Here is a 22,538-nt window from a genome sequence, read left to right as displayed (position 1 = left end):
GAAGACTTTAAAAAGGGGATCGTTGACATAATTGTCCCCGGAGCACGACTTGCCTCTCGACGCCTCTGATTAAAAACCAAAATCAGTGAGCTTGAACTGCCTCGAAATAGCCCTCGAATAGCTTTGCGTGAAATTAAAAAAAACAACAACACAATATGTAATAAAGTATTTTAGACAAATGTCGGATAAATGTTAACACTAAACAGATAATTGTTTAATAATACAAGACACGTTTTTCGGTGGTATAGCGGCAAGTTAACGGACTTATCACGCTAAAATATGAAGCTCGATTCTCCGTAGTGGACACAGCAGATATCCCAATATATCAACGCTCTAAAACAAACACAAAAATAACAATTTTCTATCGTTTACTTAATCATATTTTAAATTCGATCTTTAATCTCACGAGTTAGAAACTTGGATTTTCCAGATATTTTCTTAAACCTGTAATGCAGTGCTAAGTTTTGTAAATTATTCTTTGACAAAGTCGATATTCTGAATTCTCGTGTACTTGGGAACCTAATTGTATAATTTGTTTTTAGTTGTTACAATACAAGTTTAAATACTATGATAAAATTGACAGATGTGTACTTGAGAACCTAATTGTACTATAAAACAATGTTGCTGTTTTTCAAAATTAAGGAGTACTAAATTTTTAATGTGTATTGTTTTAATTCTATCTCTTCTGGTCATGTTATCACAGAATCAATGTCCCCATTAGCTCATCGGAAAGTAAGCAGCCTCACGATGTTAAAACTCTGGTTTCGATACCCGTATGTATGTTATGGGCAGAATGTAGACAGCCCATTGTGTAACTTTCGGCTTAACAACGATTGGACCAAACAGAATCAATTGTACTTGTCCCTTGTTAAACAAATCATGGCTATAGGCTTTAAAATGTCGTTATTTCGATTGTTTGAAAACATTCCATTAAATTCTCGTAGTTTTTTTCTGCACGTTTTTAGGAAAATGGTCTGATGATCACGGGTTCAAATCTTGCACTCAAAATTGCTAGGCCTATAAGTGTTGGGGTGTTATGCGGTCACAATCAATCCCACTATTTATTGATGAAGAGTAGTGCAAGAATTGGGTGTTGTTAACGAGCTACCTTCCCTCTGATCTATCACTTCCAAGTTAAGAGTGGCTAGCGTAGATAACCTTCGAATAGATTTGTGGGAAATTTTAAAATAAAACAAAAGCACAAACAAACTCGCTGCTAACTAAGGAACGTCATATTTAATTTGTTTGTTTGTTTGTTTTTGAATTTCGCACAAAGCTACTCGAAGGCTATCTGTGCTAGCCGTCCCTAATTTATCAGTGTAAGACTAGAGGGAAGGCAGCTAGTCATCACCACCCACCGCCAACTCTTGGGCTACTCTTTTACCAACGAATAATGAGATTCACCGTCACGACTGAAAGGGCGAGCATGTTTGGCGCGACGGGGATGCGAATCTGCGACCCTCAGATTACGAGTCGCACGCCTTAACACGCTTGGCCATACCGGGCCTACCATATTTAGTAATTAATATTGTCTACATGCTACTATACTACAGTAAACTCCCTTAAGAAACAGATATTATCAGTAATATGGTATCGATCACGTTTGAACACACAGTGAAATGTATTTCTATTTTTAACTCTATGGGTTGCGAGGTCTATATAATGTGAGTCAAGGCTATTATCGTGACGAAAGGTGGTCAGGTCTGATATTAAACGGGAGTTCTAAATAAAATACAACCGTCGATCAGTATAGATTATTTTATAAATGAGTTACTATAGTGTCAATGTAATCATGTCACTTTTACGATACTGGAATGCGGATTGGACCTGTGGTAGAGGTTATGTCAACCATGTGTTTTATGTTGTACAATAAAATTTGGGCGTCATTAAAAAAAAGAGGAAAGAACATAGAAATATGAGTGACAATCATTACAACATGACGCATTTTCTATTGGTGGGTTGAAAAGGTTTCGTTGTTTTTTTATTAAACATAAAGCTACACAATGGGATATTTGTGCTGGGCCCACCACGAGTATCGAAACCCGATTGTTCGGGGTGTGAGCCTTCATAATTACCGATCAACCACTGGGAAGTCAAAAGAAAAACAATCATACGAGAAAGAATCTTAAATGAGTTGGATATATATGAAAAATATTATGAAGGACTATACGTAGATGAACATACACATTAATATAAAGCACACAACGGTATTTTTTGAAGCCTTACACTTCCTATACAGAGAGATAATAATGACGTCAAAAGACATTACGATAAGCGACAAAGTTCTCTTCCTTCGATGTTAATTTTCAATGTACATAAGTAATATTAATATACATATTATAAGCAAAAACAACCACGTTGTTTTAGTAGGAGGGTGTCACGACCAACTACAGCCATCAATGTGTGACAGTTACATTGGTTAATGTGGAATCTTCTTCCCTTTTCTATTGTACTACAATAAGAAGTGGTATGTCAATAAATTATTGTTTGACAAACAACCATGTTGGTTTTCATGTTTAACGTTTGACAAAACAGTTGCTTTTAAAAGCAAGGAGCCCGGCATGGCCAGGTGGTTAAGGCCCTCGACTCGTAATCTGAGGATCGCAGGTTCGAATCCCTGTCACACCAAACATGCTCGCTCTTTCAGTCATTGGGGTGTTATAATTTTACGGTCAATACCACTGTTCGCACTGTTCGTTGGCAAAATAATAACCCAAGAGTTGGTGGTCGGTGGTCGACAAACTAGCTGCCTTCCCTCTAGTCTTACACTGCAAAATTAGGAACAGCTAGCGCAGAAAGCCCTCGTTTCGCTTTGTGTGAAATTCAAAACAAACAAACAATCAAAGGCAACATGGTCTTTTCTCCTATTTAATCAACCAATTTGAAGAAAAACTCAACTTAATCAATATAGTGTGCAACGAACCACCACAGGGTCAATCCTAAAATTGTTTGTCTCCTTATATTAGATCAGTTGTTTAAATCTCACGAGAAGGAAAGACCACATCCCACATTTTAAGCTAAAAGTGCATTATAAGCGTGAATGTCAATCCTTTATCATGGATGGTAGGCGGTAAGGCACTGTTGACAATATGTTTACCTGTTCTATGATTAGTAGTTCAAAGTTAGGTACGGCGGACTAAATCCTGAGTAGTTTTCCCATAAGTAAGAAAAATTACATAATACGGATATTTTAAGCTATTTAAAACTTACAATACTTGCGTTTCGTTATTTTTGTAAAGACATTTGAAAACAGTGTTTAATCCTAAATCAATTAAAGAATTATAAATGTTTGGTATTGTCAGAAGTTCTTATCACATTCAAAGTATGATCATGAAAAATAATAAAAGTCAGTTGGTAGAAAGTGCTGTACAGTGTCAAACAACTGAACAAACTGTCAAAAAATACAACCGACACCCTCGACTAAAACTAAAAATACAACCGACAAAAACAACTAAAACTAAAAAATACAATAGATAAACACAATTAAAACTAAAAAATACAACAGACGAACACAACTAAAACTAAAAAAGTACAATAGACAAACACAATTAAAACTATAAAGTACAATAGACAAACACAATTAAAACTAAAAAATACAACCGACAAACACAACTAAAACTAAAAATACAATAGACAAACACAATTAAAACTAAAAAACTACAACAGACAAACACAACTAAAACTAAAACAATAGAAAAACAATTAAAACAATAGACAAACACAATTAAAACTAAAAAATACAACCGACAAACACAACTAAGACTAAAAAATACAACAGACAAACACAACTAAAACTAAAATCTACAATAGACAAACACAATTAAAACTAAAAAACTACAATAGACAAACACAACTAAAACTTAACAAACATAACAAACTAAATCCTAGCCTGTTAGTTGTTTCTCAGAAAAACGATTCAATTGACTGATTTCCGTCGTGTTAAAGCTTTGTATTAAACTCAGTAACAGTATAGTTCTTCCCCCCAAACTTTATCAGTGTCAACGTTCTGATATAAGGAGATAGGGGCTTAAACGTTTGTGTAGCTAGAAGTTGCAGAGCGTATTTTTCATAAAGACATTTTGACATTACACTATTTGTTCTCTCTTTTTTTAGCCTAAAATTAGAAAGTAAACGTACTTTACTTTTTACAGTATTTCGTACCTTGAATGAAGAGTATTGTATTAAGAAATATAATCTTTACCTATTGCAAAATTGTGGCGGTCGGATATCAATTGTTGTCATGGTTACTAGCCTATAGAATAATCTCAGTAGATAGTACACCAGTCTTTCTGATAATGGGATTCACCACTGAATCACAGCCACTACCATCACAAATTGTCATTCTTAGGCGATAAAATAATCAGCAATGAATATATCGTGCTTATTGCTCATTAGTCCTAGGTAATCACGTAGACAAATAACCGTGACAATGAAATATTTTCATCCTGTTTGTATTTAATCAAGTCTTCAACTGGGATTGAGCAGCATTTTTGTGTCTTATATTAGATGCTAGGAAAAAGAGGCCTCTCTCGGTATAAACTTACTATAAGTTTATACATTTTTTGAGCTACATGCCATTACCGAATTGTATGTGTTGTGTTGATATCTGCGAGTAAGCTATACAAAATGTAAGTGTAGTAGGTGGAGCTTTGACGGTTTCTCATAGGCTGTCTATGTTTAGACTTTCGTTGCGTGAGCAGAGGCGCGTGGACCAGTGCAATCTGTCTAAGCAACAGACGAAGTTTACTTCGTTACAATTCGGAGCAGAGTTGTCTGATCTCAAATCTTGACTACTAGATCGAGGTTGTCGATCAGTTCGCGAACCTGCTCAGTAAATTCAACGTATTAACAGAAACGCCAGAAAAATAAAACGGAACAGCTTTACCTAAGTGTTGTATTTTTTCAAATCAAATTCACAGACTGTTTTTTTTTTAAAGACGCTTTGTGATAACGTATCTGTTAAACAACTGTTTGCTTTTTTCGTAACTAAATTAGTGTTGTCATGTCTGAAGCTTACGTCCAACTTCATCCCAGTCTGCCAGTTACAAATGGGAGTCAACAGAGGGATACCACTTTCACTAAAATCTTCGTAGGGGGTCTTCCCTACCACACCACTGACAAATCTCTTCGACAATTCTTTGAAGGGTTTGGTGAAATTGAAGAGGCCGTCGTAATAACAGATAGACAGACAGGCAAAAGTCGAGGTTATGGATTTGTAAGTAACATACGCTTTTTATAAACATTTTCTATTTGGGACACCTTTTTTAGCCATTTCTTATGGGTTTGTACTGGTTAATTTGTACGTTTGGTTTAAAAAGTTATATTAAAATAAAGTAACTCCTGTAATACGTACCCGTAAACGTCTCTCATTACTAAAAATATAATACAAACAGTATAGAGAATTTCATTTCCCCATTGATTCTAATGAGATATCATTGAGATACAGTATGTTAACCAAACGCCTATTCTTATGACATTCCCTGAGAGAGAGAAGCTGACGGTGCACCTAAAGTTTGTCTGAGACTGTATCAAAATAATAGGCACGAAAGTCGGACACTCAGCCAGAAAGTAGCCGCCAAGGAGTGGCATGGAGATGTCAGGTCCGAATGCCTACGCCCCGTGTGACACTGTAACACTCAGTATCAGATAATATCAAAAGAATTATACTATACTACGACTTGAAATGTAACAGTAGCAGTTTAAGTATGTGAGTTATTACACTGGTCGTTTAAAATCCTTTCAATGTTTATTTCACTTGCGACGTGCAAGTAACAATATGAAATAATATCAAATTATTTAAATATAAATGGAGAAAAGTAATCAGTACGTATTTTTTGGCATTAATATTTCGTTTATATTCTTGAAGTGTATTAAATAGTTCATGGAATTTTTAGAAACCTTATAAAGTTTTAGTTGAAGCATTATTTACATCGCTCGTTTACGACAAACTAACTTTCCACATAGTCTAAGACAGTTTAAGAGATCATTAGTAGCATGAGAAATGATCAGACATGTGATACATTTTACTTCAGTTTCATGGGAAGACTAATGTTTCTTAAGGGCGTGAAACAAAAGTAATGACATGAAATCGAGTTTGAACGAACATAATTCAGGCAAACCATAAAACTTTTTTTCTGAACGATGAGATTGAATGGAATATTCGGTTAATATCAGAGCATAGTGATAACTAACTGTCTGTGGTTTATACTGTTAACAAACATACACAAGTACTTAATTATATATAGAGGGAGTGATTATTTTTCTCCATGTGTGGGTGCATTGCATATTCATTCATTCCCTCTAACTGACGCTAAGTGTTCCCTTAAAATCAGGGTAACTTATTATTTAAATTGAAAAATCGTTTGGAAGAGTTAACTTTCCAATTACATTTTATTATCAAATACTGATATCCGTTATTGTTTCCACTCATAACACAAGAATAGAAATACACCAAATATTACTTCTGAATACTTATATTTGTTATCGTTGAAACTGACAACACAAGAATTAAAATACAGCGTATTTCTTCCTAGAACGTTATCATTGCCACTTGAACTTAAGAATCAAAATACAGCATATTACTCTTGAAAACACAAAAATCAAAATACAACATATTACTTCTGAGAACACAAGAATCAAAATATAACATATTACTTCTGAGAACACAAGAATCACAATACAACATATTACTCCTTCAAACACAAGAATCACAATACAACATATTACTCCTGCAAACACAAGAATCAAAATACAACATATTACTTCTGAGAACACAAGAATCAAAATACAACATATTACTTCTGAGAACACAAGAATCACAATACAACATATTACTCCTGCAAACACAAGAATCAAAATACAACATATTACTCCCGAGAACGTTATCATTACCACTAACACTACATGAAATAAAATAAAGAAATATTACTTCTGAATACTTACAGCCGTTACTCTTGTCACTAACAATCAAGAATCAAAACACAACATACGACTGAGTTCTTATTGAATACTAAGAATACAGCCGTTACTCTTGTCACTAACAATCAAGAATCAAAACACAACATACGACTGAGTTCTTATAGCCATTATTGTTGTCTCTAACAACATACGAATCAAAACACAACAAATATGACATTTGAGTTCTTATAATCATAACTGTTTACATAAAAATCTAAGACCTAAAATACAAAGAAAAAGATTATTGAATATTAATAGATGTTAATATCTTTACCAGTAACAATGCAAGATTTAATGACAAATCTTGCTACCAAGTGCTTTTAGGTGTTAATATTACTACGATAAATCAAAAAGTACAAATACTGATATATGGATAATGTAGATACTTTCCATTTACTCTTTCAAGTGTCTGTAACTTTGTATTGCAATAGTTCATTATGTTATGATACATGTAAAGTGGAACTCACTTCGGTTAGTAAATACCGTATAAAGAAGTAATTGCAATTTAGTATCTCCATAGTGAGAAATGCCATATATTTTATTTTTCTAGTACGGATCGTACATATAAAGTAGGAATTTTCTGAGCACTTACTGCTTTGCGAGTCAAATATATGCCACTTATGTGGTGCAATTTTCATATTGTATCTTAATATATGTAGTTTTTGTTTATAAAAAAAATTATGCTTTGTTGTTAGAAGTACTAATTATTGTGGATATTAAAACTATCATATTTCAAACAGACAAGAAGTATTCAATGAAAATAGGCATAACAGCTTGGCACAGGCTAACGTTATACTATAGTAAAATGTAGATTTATTGAGATCATAAAATGTGAAACCTTGAGACGTTTATGCATGTATGCTGTAATATTTGTGGATAAAAGCTGCCTCACTACTTACTTTATGAAGTGAATACTTGTTTATAGTTATTTAACGTATGATGGTTGAAAGTAGAGTTGTCTACTGTTGTGTAGCGTATGGTAATTTATTCTTGTAGTGAAGTTTATAGTTGTATACAGTTTTGTAGTGTATGGTGGTCTATAGTTGTGAAGTGTAGAGTTGTATACAGTTTTGTAGTGTATGGTGGTTTATACTTGTAAAGAGTTTAGCTGTATACAGTTTTGTAGTGTATGGTGGGCTATAGTTGTGAAGTGTATAGCTGTATACAGTTTTGTAGTGTATGATGGTCTATAGTTGTGAAGTGTAGAGTTGTATACAGTTTTGTAGTGTATGGTGGTCTATAGTTGTGAAGTGTATTGTTGTATATAGTTATGTACTGTATGGTGGTTTATAGTTGTGAAGTGTAGGATGGATTTAATTGTGAGTGAAGTGCAGGGTTGTTCATAGTTGTGAAATGCGGTATTATCTGTAGTTCTGACTTAGCTTAGGTAAAGATCAGTTTACTACTATGTATGCAAAAACGGCTCGTTTGGGTTGAGAAAATATTTTACGTAGAAGAGCGAACAACGTTTCGATCTTCTTCGGTCATCGTCAGGTTCACAAAGAAAGCAAGAGGTAACTGACCGGAAGCTGACCACATGTTTGGAAGGGGTTGTGTAACTGAGTGTCGGAATGTAGAGGGCGGTGTTAGATGTTTGAATATATAATTTTAAAGTGGGTTTTCTCGACATCACTGATCAGTTTACTACTGTTATATTTAGATTTGTAATACAATGTGAAACAGCGAAAGTACACATAACTTTTTATTTATTTCAGTAGACTTAAAGTGCAGATGAATGACTTCAAAATTTCGGAATTGGAAACCTCAATCTTTAGGAAATTTGTACCACAGAAGTTTGTCTATTATCTGGCCAGAAAGAAATTCTGAAATAGAAATGTAGTGTATAAAAAAAAGCTATTAGTGAGGGTTTGTTTGGTTTAAAATGCAAAAACATCCTTAAAAATGTGTGAATGTAAGAATATTCTGTTTGAATATAATATGGATTATAGGACTCGGTTGGTAGCGGAATTTTAATACACTGTAGACGCACATACACATACACTCATATATATATAAATATCCGTATTAAAATAGGGATTTGAACAACAATAAACTAATAATAATATGATTACTGATTTGAACAACAATAAACTAATAATAATATGATTACTGATTTGAACAACAATAAACTAATAATAATATGATTACTGATTTGAACAACAATAAACTAATAATAATATGATTACTGATTTGAACAACAATAAACTAATAATAATATGATTACTGATTTGAACAACAATAAACTAATAATAATATGATTACTGATTTGAACAACAATAAACTAATAATAATATGATTACTGACTTGAACAACAATAAACTAATAATAATATGATTACTGACTTGAACAACAATAAACTAATAATAATATGATTACTGATTTGAACAACAATAAACTAATAATAATATGATTACTGACTTGAACAACAATAAATAATAATATGATTACTGATTTGAACAACAATAAACTAATAATAATATGATTACTGATTTGATCAACAATAAACTAATAATAATATGATTACTGATTTGAACAACAATAAACTAATAATAATATGATTACTGATTTGCCAAAAGTGAGTAATTGAAAAAAATTTAAGTTATAGATGAATAAAAAAGTCGTTGATACTGAATCATTTGATTTTTAGGGCGTGTTTGTGTGTGTTTCTTAGAGAAAAGCCACATCAGGCTATTTGCTGAGTCCACCAAGGGGAATCGAACTCCTGATTTTGCCATTGTAACTCCGCAGACTTACCGCTGTACGAGTGGGGGAATATTTTTAGGGGGCTATTGTAGTTTCAGCAAATTCTGTTACCCGAAAGCGGAAAACATCAATCATGTTAGGTTGTGTTTAAGGCACAAATATATGAAGTTAGCATTTTTAGAAAAAGTCTAATCTAATTTTAATCTCCAGGCAGTTTTTCCGTTAGTATTCACTAGTATCTTGAAGATTACATATCAAGTGTTATTAGTACTTCTTAAACAGTTTTTATCGAAATGAAGATTCAAACTGATAAGTTATATTCACTCTCTAGCTGTTCAAACGCAAACCTAATCTCTCAGAAAAAAATACAACAACAACAAAACATTGCACGGATTGTTGACAAAAGAACGCACGCTTCTCGCAAAACAGATGTTCTGTACCATACGCGCACTGCTCGTGCTTCAATACACAACTGTGGCATTATTTCATGTAACATTTCAGTTCTAAATATGATGTACTGTTTTTATTTTTCATTTGATGTTTATATATGATATTTAGAAAAATAAACAGCCTTCTTTATGGAAACGAGTTTTGAAAATTGAAAATTATCTCTCAGACAATTGTTGTTGTTGTTTTGAATTAAGCACAAAGCTGCACAATGGGCTATCTGTGCTCTGCCCACCACGGGTATCGAAACCCGGTTTTTAGCGTTGTAAGTCCGCAGACATACCGCTGAGCCACTGGAAGGCCTCTCAGACAATAAACAATATACAAAACTAGCAGGAGATGGACAGGAATAAGACGAAGTAATTCATTTCTATGAAAAAAAACCAACATATTCTTCTTTGGCTTCATTTTGAAACAAAAATCAATATTATTAGCATATAATCACTTCAAAACCGCTTCACTCGTCAGTGTGCGCTTATGGACAACAGTTTTTTTTTTTTCTGTTCTATCATATTGCTATTATTTCATTTCTCTGGAAGTGTAACAAAATAGCTGTGTTTTTCGAGAAAAGCAAAATTTTATTAATTTGTAGAAATATTCACCTAATCTGTGAGTGAAATAATGAAGTTTTTTTTAAGTGTATCTTTACAAATGAGACTTTAATAAGCTGTTTATTACGCGTAGTGGCTACGTTTATATGGCTGAAAAAAAAAACGTATACCGTGATCGTCATTCGTGTTTGTTTGTTTTGCCTGTAGGCGGTAAATAGATATACAGTACTAAAATAATCCTGTGGCCGAACTGGTTAGAAATACGGTTATGTGAATAATAGAGGGATTAAGAGCTACAAGACTGAAATTAAACAGGGAATTACAATCGAATGTTTTATTCTTATTTTAAAGCATCGTTTGAGGACGAATCTTGCAAGGAGCTACGTTATGATTTTGTTAGGGTTAGCCTTGAACAAGGACAGAATGTGCTGCCAATACAAAATGCAGTAAAATTTATTACAACGATGTATTACATAATCAGGTGGTATTTGGAAATATCAAATTCAGTACTAAACAGTGAAGGTTAATCAAAACAGTTTTTATAGTTGAGAAATGTGATTATTTTTTTTATTTTTTGTAGTTTTCAAAAATGTTTACAATATCTAATGCATGTTTATGGTCTTTCGAAATCAAATATGTTTTGCGCAGGCACAGTGTTTTGTATGTTCTAAGAAAACGATGTTCTGAGGTGCCACTTAGAAGTTAGTTATTCTAACAAAATTATCCGTGTTTAGTTTATCAAGTAGAATTTTAATGTAATTATACTCATAATATAGAGGATTTTCAGCATGTGTCTAAGCCTAATTTAGATTTATTCAGGTTTAACGTTGTATAGGAGACCACAAATTGACATGTAATCATAGAACAGCTCGAATCTATATTCATGTTTTATTTGGTTTATTTTGAATTTCGTGCAAAGCTACACGAGTGCTATCTGCGCTAGCTAGCTGTCCCTAAGTTAGCAATTTAAGGCTAGAGAGGAGGAAGCTAGCTAGTCATCACCACCCACCGCCAACTCTTGGGCTACTCTTTTACCAACGAATAGTGGGATTAACCGTCACATCACAACGCCCCCACTGCAGAAATGGCAAGCATGTTTGGTGTGACGGGGACTCGAACCTGCGACCCGTCAGATTACGAGTCTAGTGCCTGAACCACCTGGCCATGCCGGCCGCAAATTTTATTAAAGCAAAGCTCATCTGAGTGTAAAAACAAAAACCGCCAGAGTGTAGAATTTCTATGTAACAGTGACTAGCTTATTCTCAGATTTGAAGCCAACAAGTCAGTTTTTTCATATGTAAATCTTTTCTCTGATATTTGGCACATGTCATATTAATTTCAAAACTTGTTTTTTGAAGAACGGTATGTCGTATGCTATTCACTGAATGTCTAGCAATGTAACACTCTAGTAGTCGGGCTTATTAATTGTTTATCAACTAGATGTATGTCTGCAAGCACATCACACGAAACTACTAATTAGAAATCTTTATGATGCTAGCTAATCTGCTGATATTCTAGTTTCAGGTTAAGCTGTATTATCCGTCATCGTTTTGTTTTTTTTTAATTTCAATAATGCTGTCAATCTACTTTCTTTTTGGTAACTAACTGCTATTAAACTTTCAATATTAAACCCTATTTAGAGCCAGAAAAAGATTTATGACTGATATTAACAAAGGATTACAAAATAGTCCATCATCTAGTTGATGCTGCAAAAATAATATAAATTGCTTGCAAAACAAAGAAACAAGCGAGTTTTTCACAAACTTCAAGTATTACAGTACAAATTTTAAAAAGGTACACACATAAAAAACGAAAAATACCCTTTTGTTTAAATGCAACAATCTAGATGACACATCTTGGTGTTTGACTCTCTTGGTATCATACTTCTAGTTTCAGCAATCTTCAAACGGTATTCCATGTTTTTCAAACTGCTTAATAATAACGTCTAATGGGGCAGAGTATGTGATCTGAAAATTAGGGAATGAAGTGAAATTCTTTCATTATTTCCTGCAATCCCTTGGATATTCAATATACTTAAAACTACCGACAGGTAGGTACCACCGTAGGACCTATTAGTTCATAAATTTAATTTTAACGACTTTTTTTCGAAGTTTCTAATTCTAGACATTTAGGACTTAGATAGTGACAACTTACGCCCCTGTTTATGACCTTACGAATGTGATAATTGATTAATGGACGTAACTTACTCGTATCTCTCAATCTCACTTGTGTTAAGCAATCACCGTTTCCAGCGTGCTTTTCAGACTTCCAAGAAAAACTTGCTTTTTCTGCCAAATATATAACTCAGCAATTATCGTGTTAAGAATGTCTGTTCAATGATGCTGTTCAGTTTCGATTGAAGCTTAAAATCTACCATCTAGTCTAGGATTTAGTTTAAACCCAAGTTCTATTTACCACTATTTCAAAATAACTCGAAACATAATTTTTTTTCGTGAGATTACAGATTTTTGAAGATATTGCTGGGAACAAAAACTTTCATCAGTTAACTGCATTTTTTTTGTTACCAAGTAATTTACAAGGAAAATAGTGTAGTTTTAAAGACCATACCATATACGGACATGACGCTTTTCATTTTTGTTTTCCTTATTCTTTCATTTTCCAATAATATATTTTTAATTTTATTTAGGTGAAAAATAAAAATTAACTTGTACGGGTCCACGTTTTGTTACGGAAACCCTTATTAAGTCTTCTACATTCTCTGAACCAGTATCGAAATGTTCAGTTCCTGTAGTTTGTTACTACCTTTGTTGAATGTTTCTCTCAAATTGAAAAATATCTCTTCTGTTAATTTTGATGACTTTTGCTTTGCACTGGTCGTTATTTTCTTTTGTTTTTTTTTTAAATATAATTAATTCTGCCTAATTACTAGGAATAAATAATATACCTTTCTGCTGATTGTGCTAATCCTGACTTCTTTCACTTCCTTTTTTCGATACACTAGATTTAAATTTCTTTGAACATTCATTCATTTTGCAAATACAAGTTAATTTCAATAATTACTAATTAATCTTCATTATTGACTTAGTTAATATTTTGTTATTCTTTTCGACTTGAGTTCTCCACTTGGTTAATTATCTTATCTTTTTGTAAATTACTTCTCTTTATCGCTTTCTGAATCAATTGCCAGATGTTTCACACATGCTTTATTAATAACAGCATTTCCAACGCATCACGTTTCTACGCGATCTTTTGAAATTATTCTTAAATGTTCTACTACGTTATTTATATATTTTACTGTATATAAAGTAAAGTAACCATTGCATACATCAGACAGGAAATTGACAAATTTTAAAAGTTATCTCCTTTATTTTAACATGATTCATATCTGACCTACATAAAAGTCAATGTGTCACATTACGGTTGATTTCTTGAAATGACGAGTCATGACAGACAAAATGCATTTATTCAGATAGAGTTGTTCGACTGCTCTCTGTTCATTACGATTTCAGTGACAAGGGTGCAAGTAGGCAGTGAAACTTTGTAAGTGTAGTGAGTGTTGGTAGAATAAGCCTAAAGTAAAGAAGAAATCTGGAATTATCTAACCTAGAGCCAATTGCATACAATTTATCAAGAAAGTAACACTGCAAATCAAATAAACACAACATAACCCTGGAAAACACCTAAGTACTAAATAAAGGAATATACATAAAGAAACGCAAAATTAAAGAAGTCTTACTTATACAAAAATTCAAGCCCAAAATAAACCAATACAAAGGAATACCTTTATCTATATATTAATAAATATAATCCAACATCTAAGCACGCCTTCTACATTCCTACACTCAATTACACAACCGTCTTCAAACATGTGGTCAGCTACCGGTCAGTAACCTTTTCTTTCTTTGTGAATCTGACGATGACCGAAGAAGGTCGAAACGTTGGTCGCTCCCCTATTATTGCTTTCTCTATCCATACCGGCTGTTTTTAAATACGTATAATTTTCTCTGTAAGTGGGTTTTATTTTCTTGTCATCAAGGATTGTAGAAATATCGACGTATTTTTAAAGTTAAATCGTTTCTGAATTACACTATTTTTTGTTATATCACAAACGTTTTAGTAAAAACAAACTTCTTTAATCAATGGAAACTTTAACTTAAAACATTAAGAATTATTTTTACAGTTTTCTTGTCTATACATTCCATTTTATACTTTCAATACATAGATTAACAACACTATTAGGTTATACTTCCGTTGCTAAGCAACATGACATAAAAGCCATTACTGGAACATAAGGGAATCGAAAGGGACTGGTTTTTATATACGCTAGAAGGTGTTAGTGTTCCTGAATTTTAATATTAATTATTTTGTAACCGAAAAGGGAACCGATATGCACTGTTTTTTATGCATGTTAGAAGGTGTTAGTGTACCTGAATTTTAATAATAATTATTTTGTGACCGAAAAGGGAACCGAAATACACTGTTTTTTATATATGTTAGAAGGTGTTAGTGTATCTGAATTTTAATAATTATTATTTTGTGATTGATCTTAATTTTGATTGGCTCACAAAGGAATTTACCGACATCTAGCTGCCTCGACTGCACTTTTCTATCTCTTTGTTGGTTAAGTTTGATTTCTTAAAATTTATTTATTTCAGTAGCTATGAAATGTAAGGTTAGGGTATATTATGGGGTAGATGTGTTAGTACTTACCCTGTAAATTTGAGAGATGACAATAATTACAATTAAAATCACAGAAAGGAAACTTACAAATATATGCGGAAGCGCATTTTAACTTCCTAGTTGCACTTATTAAATAGAAAATATTCCACTTCTATACTGAGACGTTTAATTTATAGGTGGCCATCAGGACTCATTAGTGTCACACTATAGCAGTATCTGACATTAATAACTGCACCTAGTGGCAGATGGCCAACAAGTACAGTAATCCAGCTGTCTCTGAATACTAATACTTTGAAAGTAGGGACAACATTAGGGGTTGTGAATAAGGGATTTAACAGACTCGATGCTGACATCCAATATGTTCAACTTTTTTTTTTTATCATCGTCTTCTCCTCTTTTTTTTTTTTCGTCATCACCTTCTCGTTTATTGGCACTCATCATATCGTTTACTGCTGAATTTTGGTTTATCTCTGTGCTATTCATGCCTGAGTTAAACCTCATGGTCTACTCATGCACTACAGTACATGACAATGAATCACCACATATCAACGTTTTTAATCATTTAGTTACGCATAGAACTGGTTACTCGAAGTTGTCATATGGTAATTGTATTGCACACTATCTAATAAGGAAGCACGTAAAATATGGTGCAGATGGTAGCGAAGAGATATTGTACAATTAAGATAATCATTTATCAACCACAAATTATCTATCATGTGAGAAAGAAGATTCAATTTCGTTTTGAAGATCCACTCAAAATTCTTAAGTAAATTAGTCTATTCGTTTCAAGTCCAAAGGTTATGACACTGTTCCTGTCATGTGGTTTGATCTGAGTAACAAAATCATTGATTTCAACTGATAAAATGTTCACTACACATTATTAGTACCAAGTATTAAATACAATCATGTGCTAAAACTATTGGGTTTTTTTTTTCAGTTTTAATATATGCCATTCACTGGTTCAACGATAAGCTCGAGGCTTAAAATACTAGACTTTTGAATTCCATCTCTACTGTGGACACAAACAGTTGCCCCAAACCAACCAAACAATAACCTGTGCTTTTTTATTACATGACTTAGAACTGATAATTTTTAAGCTGTTTCAATTACAAATTAACTTTTGAAAGTTATAAACTTATACATAAAGTTTGTGTTCTTGCTAATCAATGCAATTAAGTTAATAAAAAGGTATTACTTATGAACTATTGTAATGTTAAATTATTTGTCTACAGTTAGGCTTACTTTAATGAAAATGAATACAAATTATAAATACATATACTTAATATTCGTGATAAAAATTTGTAGTGTTATCCTCAATTTGTATGTTACCTAATCAGAAGCGTGCGAAAATAATACGTAATTACAAAACCCAAGGGTTCGATTCCCCTCGGTGGACTTAGAAGATAGCCCAATGTAGCTTTACTATAAGAAAACACACACACATAATTACAAAACAAAAACTAAATCTGAGTTGAATTTCAAATTAACTGGTTAAATAGCAAAAAATGACCCAGTTAAGAAACGCTCATTTTTTTATATTTTAATACAAAGAAAACCTTATATACTTCTATCAGAAACAATCCTGATTAATCACAATAAAAAAGCAAGGTTAGAACTAGACCTGGCAATTATAGCATCTTTTAATCTACCTACTGCGAATGGGTGAATATAAAAAAATGACTGTTGACTTAACAAATGACCCAGGATGTATTTACGATAGATAGTGGTTGAAAGATACCCGTCATAAAATCTATGGGGCTAGAAAGGCTCATGTTTCTAACAAGAAAATATGCTGCTGCAAAACAAAGAAACTAGAAAATAAATAAAAAATACGAACGTATGTTTATATCATTACTGATAAGATCGTGAAATGTTGAGATAAATTTATCAAACATTTCATTCATTTGTAACATAATGCTTTAGTTGGACATTACTTTCAAGGTACAATAGCAATTGGAGATTTAAAATATAAGCTTGTAATTTCTACCCGAGTCCCAATCATAAGTGGACAGGACAATATCTCACAATCCGCTCAGATAAAACAACATTGATACATCTCACGGGATAACGCATCTTATCATCACTTATCCTGCTACAGACCAGGGATAACCTCAAGATAAGATAAGATAAAACATGGCATAATAAACCCTTTCCTCTGTAAGATCTAATTTTTTGCAGCAAAACAAACTCATTGAAATGAAGGTTTTTATAAGTTTGTATATTGAGTGTATAGCTACTCAATAGGCTACCTGTGGTGCACCCATCAGGAGTATCGAAACAGTATTTAGCAGTGTGCACCCACAGACTTATGGTTAAACCGCACCCTTTAAAAGGAAACTCAAACGATAATAAAAGTTTCAATCATACACAAGTAAGTGGTTCTAAAACCTATTAAAAAATACAACCAGCAACTTAATTATCTTTACTAGATTACGTGCAAAATGGAATTACTATATTCAACCAGTGACCTCAGATGTTTTGGAAGAGTTCATATGCGCATGAATGTGGTACAGTTGAATTAACACTAGTTATGTTACTGATTTCACCCATTTGTCTTTTATGCATCATTCTTAGAATTATTAGAGGTGGTAACCCAAGTTCATAACTATGCACCAGCGGCAGAATATATTTTACTCTCAAAGTTGTTTTAGTAAAAACAGTGGTTAAGTCTTTGGAGAAAAAACTATTTTTATTGCATTCAATACTATTTTAGTGTATTTGATTGAATTATGATATTATCTTCTACATGCATCTGTGCAGTCTATCAACCATAGAATTTTCTCGATCAGCATTAGATGGCTTTTCATGATCCACCCCCCCCCCCGGTGGCATAGCGGTATGTCTGCAGACTCACACCACTAGAAACCAGGTTTCGATACCCGTGGTGGGCAAGGCGCAGATAGCCTATTGTATAGCATTTTGCTTAATTCTAAACAAACAAACAGACTTTCCATGGTTTTACACAGGACTGTAATTTGATATTCCATAAACCATGCTTTAGATAACTTATGCACTTTGCCCTCACCTTAGTTGCTTATGCTCTATCTAAGAACTGATACAATTAAATTCATTAATAGTAAGCTGTGGTTAAATTTCTTCACTCACTTCTAACTTGTCTTCTCTGGCCATAACAATATTTTATGTCTTGAGTGGTTGTTTTGCTGTGAATGTCTTAAACAGATTAAGCACGTTTCATTCAGGTGTCTATTAATAATTCAACATTATGTTCATGTATAACAACAGACACACATTAAACCAGGCTTAATTTAACTGTGCTGACTGAGTCATCACTTCTTCTGGCACATCAAAGTCTTCTCACTCTACCAAGTTGGCAGCCATATCCAAACTATGTTCAACAAGCTTAAATCAAATGCTATGTTTGTTGAAGCCCAACCATCTGAAACAATATCTTTAGGCATATAATTTCAACCGTTAAACGTTCCAAAGGGTTAAAGACTTGTAATAATCAACATGTGCTTTCGAGAAAACATAAGATGCTAGTTCAGACTCAGCTGGCACATACACATAAGTTGTAGCTTAGAACTAAACGTTATGGTGAGCCCCATGATCACCAAATAGCCTTTCTGTTTGAGAAGATATGCTATCCAGGATCAGTTTGTCCACATCAACAAATCTCTTCTTTAATTATACGTGACAGTGAAGTGTTAACAATTAGTGGAATGCATCTACAAACTCATGTCTCCAACACTACATCTCAGAAACGGGGAGAAAGGCAACTGGAAGTTTAGAGTCTACTTAACACTCACCCCACCCACACACCCACTTCCTCTACAAATTCTTAGCACAATTTGTTATGCTTGAATTCAGAAGTCACCTTATAATTGGTGATGATTTCTTCAGAAGGATCTGGCTGAGCCAAAGACTTAAGAAGACTCAGGTTAAAGATCGACACTATCAGCTTGAGACTGAATAGAAATATTAATATCTCGATAATATTAATCGAGACTGATTAATCAACGGGATGATAAGAAGATTGATGGTTTCAGTAAAACGTATCGAATCAAAAACACTTTTTATTCACACCTATTTACTCACTGTCATGCTTCAAGTAAGAAAGTAGCACTCTTTATTTACCAACATTAACTTTGGAATCGCAACCACTTTATTTGGAACTTACTATAGGGAACTAAAAAGATTCTTTAAAATATATGCCAGTAGCTTTCCTCTCTAAAACAGACAGAATTTCTCTCTAAATTCCACAGTAACGCTATGGAATTTATATTAACAGTTTTTTGCCATCACCCTCATGCAATCTGTGCAGCAGTATCAAGAATCACTATTTATGCTAATTGCTTAAGCTAATATTACGTGATGCTAAAGACCCTTTAATTAGAACAATTTCGCAAAGGTTAGTAAATTTTTGCAATAAAGTTAGCGATGAATAATAACCGCCTACCACTGTGATTCTTTTGAAAACTTGAACTAGAAACTGTCAATCTAGATTGTTTGGCCTAACCAATACTTATATATCTACATGCTCTTTGACCTTTCACTTTTCAGCTCTAAATCAGCTGAATGAAAAAACAAACAAACTAAACATGATCCATTTTTATTCTTAGATAAAGCTGTAGTACAAATTTTAGATTGAGTGTGTGTTTTCTTATAGCAGATCCACATGGGGCTATCTGCTGAGCCCACCGAGGGGAACCGAACCCCTGATTTTAGCGTTGTAAATCCGAAGACATACCACTCTACTAGCGGGGAGGGTGCGTTTAGATTGAGGTCTCAGTTGATTTTTGCACAGGCGTGAGCAAACATTTTCATCAAATATGAGGGGTTTTTGTTGAATAATTTTGCGCTTTTGGCTTATGTTTACACAAAATGAGACTCCTGGTTGTAGATTAAAAATCTATCAGTGTACCAAATTTGAAAAAAATTCATAAAAATTAAATATGTGTTTTTATCAAATAAAGTTTCCATACTTTTGATGCGAAAAAAAAATAGAAAGAAATTCAATCGAAATTGGAGATGACATTTCACGGGTATTGCTTAACGGATTGCCTTAAGATTTGGTATAAGAGTCCAGTATAACATACACACTAAATGTATACGTTAGCTTCTCGACGACAGTTCGAGATACAGAAGGTGGAACATCGCTAAACTATCACTGCTTTTAATAACGCATAGTGAGTCTTGCAGTATGTTATTTTGGCCGCATGACATACTGTTGTGTGTCGTGATATATAAAATAGGTGCATGTGATTAGGTGAACCGTTATAACAGTTAAAAATATTTATTACAAGATCTGAAGATGAAACTGGCAATTATTAAAATGAAACTGAAACTGAACTGAAAATGAACTGCTCATAAAAATATAATAGTAAACTACCAATTAAATCACTTTGATCAACTAGCAAGAGGAACTCTAGTTAAACAAAATACAATTTTATTAGCTTCAAGATAAACCAAAACTATACACTTCTAGTTGAAACTTGACTGACTGATACTTTCATAGAATTAACTAGCAATGCTGCAGGTTTACAGCATTACGAACCAGATTAGGCCACCTGCCATTCTGACTGTACCTGTTTAAGACAACTGCGTGATGCGTCAACACGAAAGGATGAACAACAACCAATAAAAATGATTCATGTGACGTGGTGATGTTAAGACAGAGGTCATTTGATTGGTTCCCGTCATAAATCTTGTAATCGAAAAAAAAACGTTCTCACATACCCGCAACAGGTGTCCATATTTTCAATACGCCAACAGGATCTCGAAGATTATCATTAATTGTAACATTATGCAGTTGTAAGATGAAACGCTTCATATTTATATATTCGCTAACATATATAAAACAAATATATGGCGTAAAGAATTTGTGAATATAGATAATTCTTTGTATAGTGTCTGATTTTAATAACTCGACTTACGGGTAACGTTTTGTCGTTTTGAATTAAGCACAAATCAACACAATGGGCTATCTGTGCTCTGCTCACCACGGGCATCGAAAGGCGGTTTGTAGAGCTGCAAGTCCGCGACATTCTGCTGTGACATTGGGGGGCTACGGGTAAGGTATTTATATCAAAAACCACCCCAATTTTTAATTCTAATCTTTCAGTGTATCAAAATTCATCAATTAATGAATATCTTTATCAACTTTTGGGGGTTACTCTAGTTTAATAATGTGTGTACGTTCATGCATGCATGTATCAAAATGTTTGCCTTTTTGTGATCCACCAATTAGAATGTCGGATTACAGCTCATACAAGTTCAACGACTCTAAAGACGCTCAGAAATTTCTGATGTGGGCGGCATTGTAACAGTGACGGTCAACCCCGCTTTAAATTAAGAATCAGCGGCGAGCGCTGTTATCTGATTACTCTCTCTGGTCAACATTTATGAAGTAAGGATGGGTATGTGTGAACTTTGACACAGCCATTCAGCTCATGTATTCTTGTACTTTTTTCGACTTGTATGAAAGTTAATCTGAATAATGTATTACCAGGAGTGTTGTATTATTTTAGGTTGTCAGTTGGCCTGGAGTGGCTAAGCTGTTAGCTTATTCGAACTGTAAATTTAATGAGTTATGATTAACAATTAGTTGTCGCATAAACGCATTCCATATTTTGGGGCTCTTGGTGGATTTTAAGAATGACTGTCTTATCACACTATTCGATAAGACAATAATAGTTGGTGGTGGGTGCAACTGACTAGCTAGCTGCCGCCACTCTAACCTAACAGCTCAAAATTAGGGACGGATAGGTGCACGTAGTCCTTGTGTAACTGTGCTCAGAAACATGAAACAAGCAGAAAATAAAGATATTTAACTTTGGTAATGTCATTGCTTCTTAACACGATGCCCGGCATGGCCAGGTGGTTAAAGCACTCGACTCGTAATCTCAGGGGCGCTTTTTCGAATCCCTGTCACACCAAACATGCTCTCCCTTTCAGCCATGGTGCCGTTATAATGTGATGATCAATCCCACAATTCGTTGGTGAAAGAGTAATCCAAGAATTGGCGGTGTGTGGTGACGACTAGCTGCCTTCCCTCTAGTCTTACACTGCTAAATTAGGTACGGCTAGCGCAGATAGCCCTCGTGTAGCCCTGCGCGAAATTCAAAGCAAACCAAACAGTTCTTAGCACGCCATCTTCATACTTTCATTGCATTTACTGATCAATATTTTCTACCACTGGCTATAAAATGTGTAGTTGGTCTAATTCAAGGAAGTTGTATCACGCTAAAGTGCTCTAGTTTTTTTTTCTGGATAACAAAT

The 22,538-nt window shown here is 33.6% G+C and overlaps 1 protein-coding gene and 1 long non-coding RNA gene across 3 annotated transcripts in view; both read left to right on the top strand.

Moving 5' to 3' along the window:
• Positions 1-16,450, top strand: part of LOC143249659 (uncharacterized) — a 63,649-nt gene extending 47,199 nt beyond the window's left edge. The window contains exon 3 of the long non-coding RNA XR_013027888.1: positions 16,237-16,450. This is a non-coding gene — a long non-coding RNA (uncharacterized LOC143249659). The remainder of the gene's footprint in view (positions 1-16,236) is intronic.
• Positions 4,717-22,538, top strand: part of LOC143249658 (RNA-binding protein 38-like) — a 101,342-nt gene continuing 83,520 nt past the window's right edge. Inside the window, exon 1 of one of the 2 annotated variants that reach the window (XM_076499928.1) lies at positions 4,717-5,215. In XM_076499928.1, coding sequence (XP_076356043.1) covers positions 5,003-5,215 — 213 coding nt within the window. In that variant the 5' untranslated portion in view covers positions 4,717-5,002. The remainder of the gene's footprint in view (positions 5,216-22,538) is intronic. The other variant, XM_076499927.1, reaches the window with a different exon arrangement.

Source organism: Tachypleus tridentatus, chromosome 4 (genome assembly GCF_004210375.1).
Source record: "Tachypleus tridentatus isolate NWPU-2018 chromosome 4, ASM421037v1, whole genome shotgun sequence".
Taxonomy (NCBI): Eukaryota; Metazoa; Arthropoda; class Merostomata; order Xiphosura; family Limulidae; genus Tachypleus; species Tachypleus tridentatus.
This window is presented reverse-complemented; position numbering and strand designations above follow the sequence as displayed.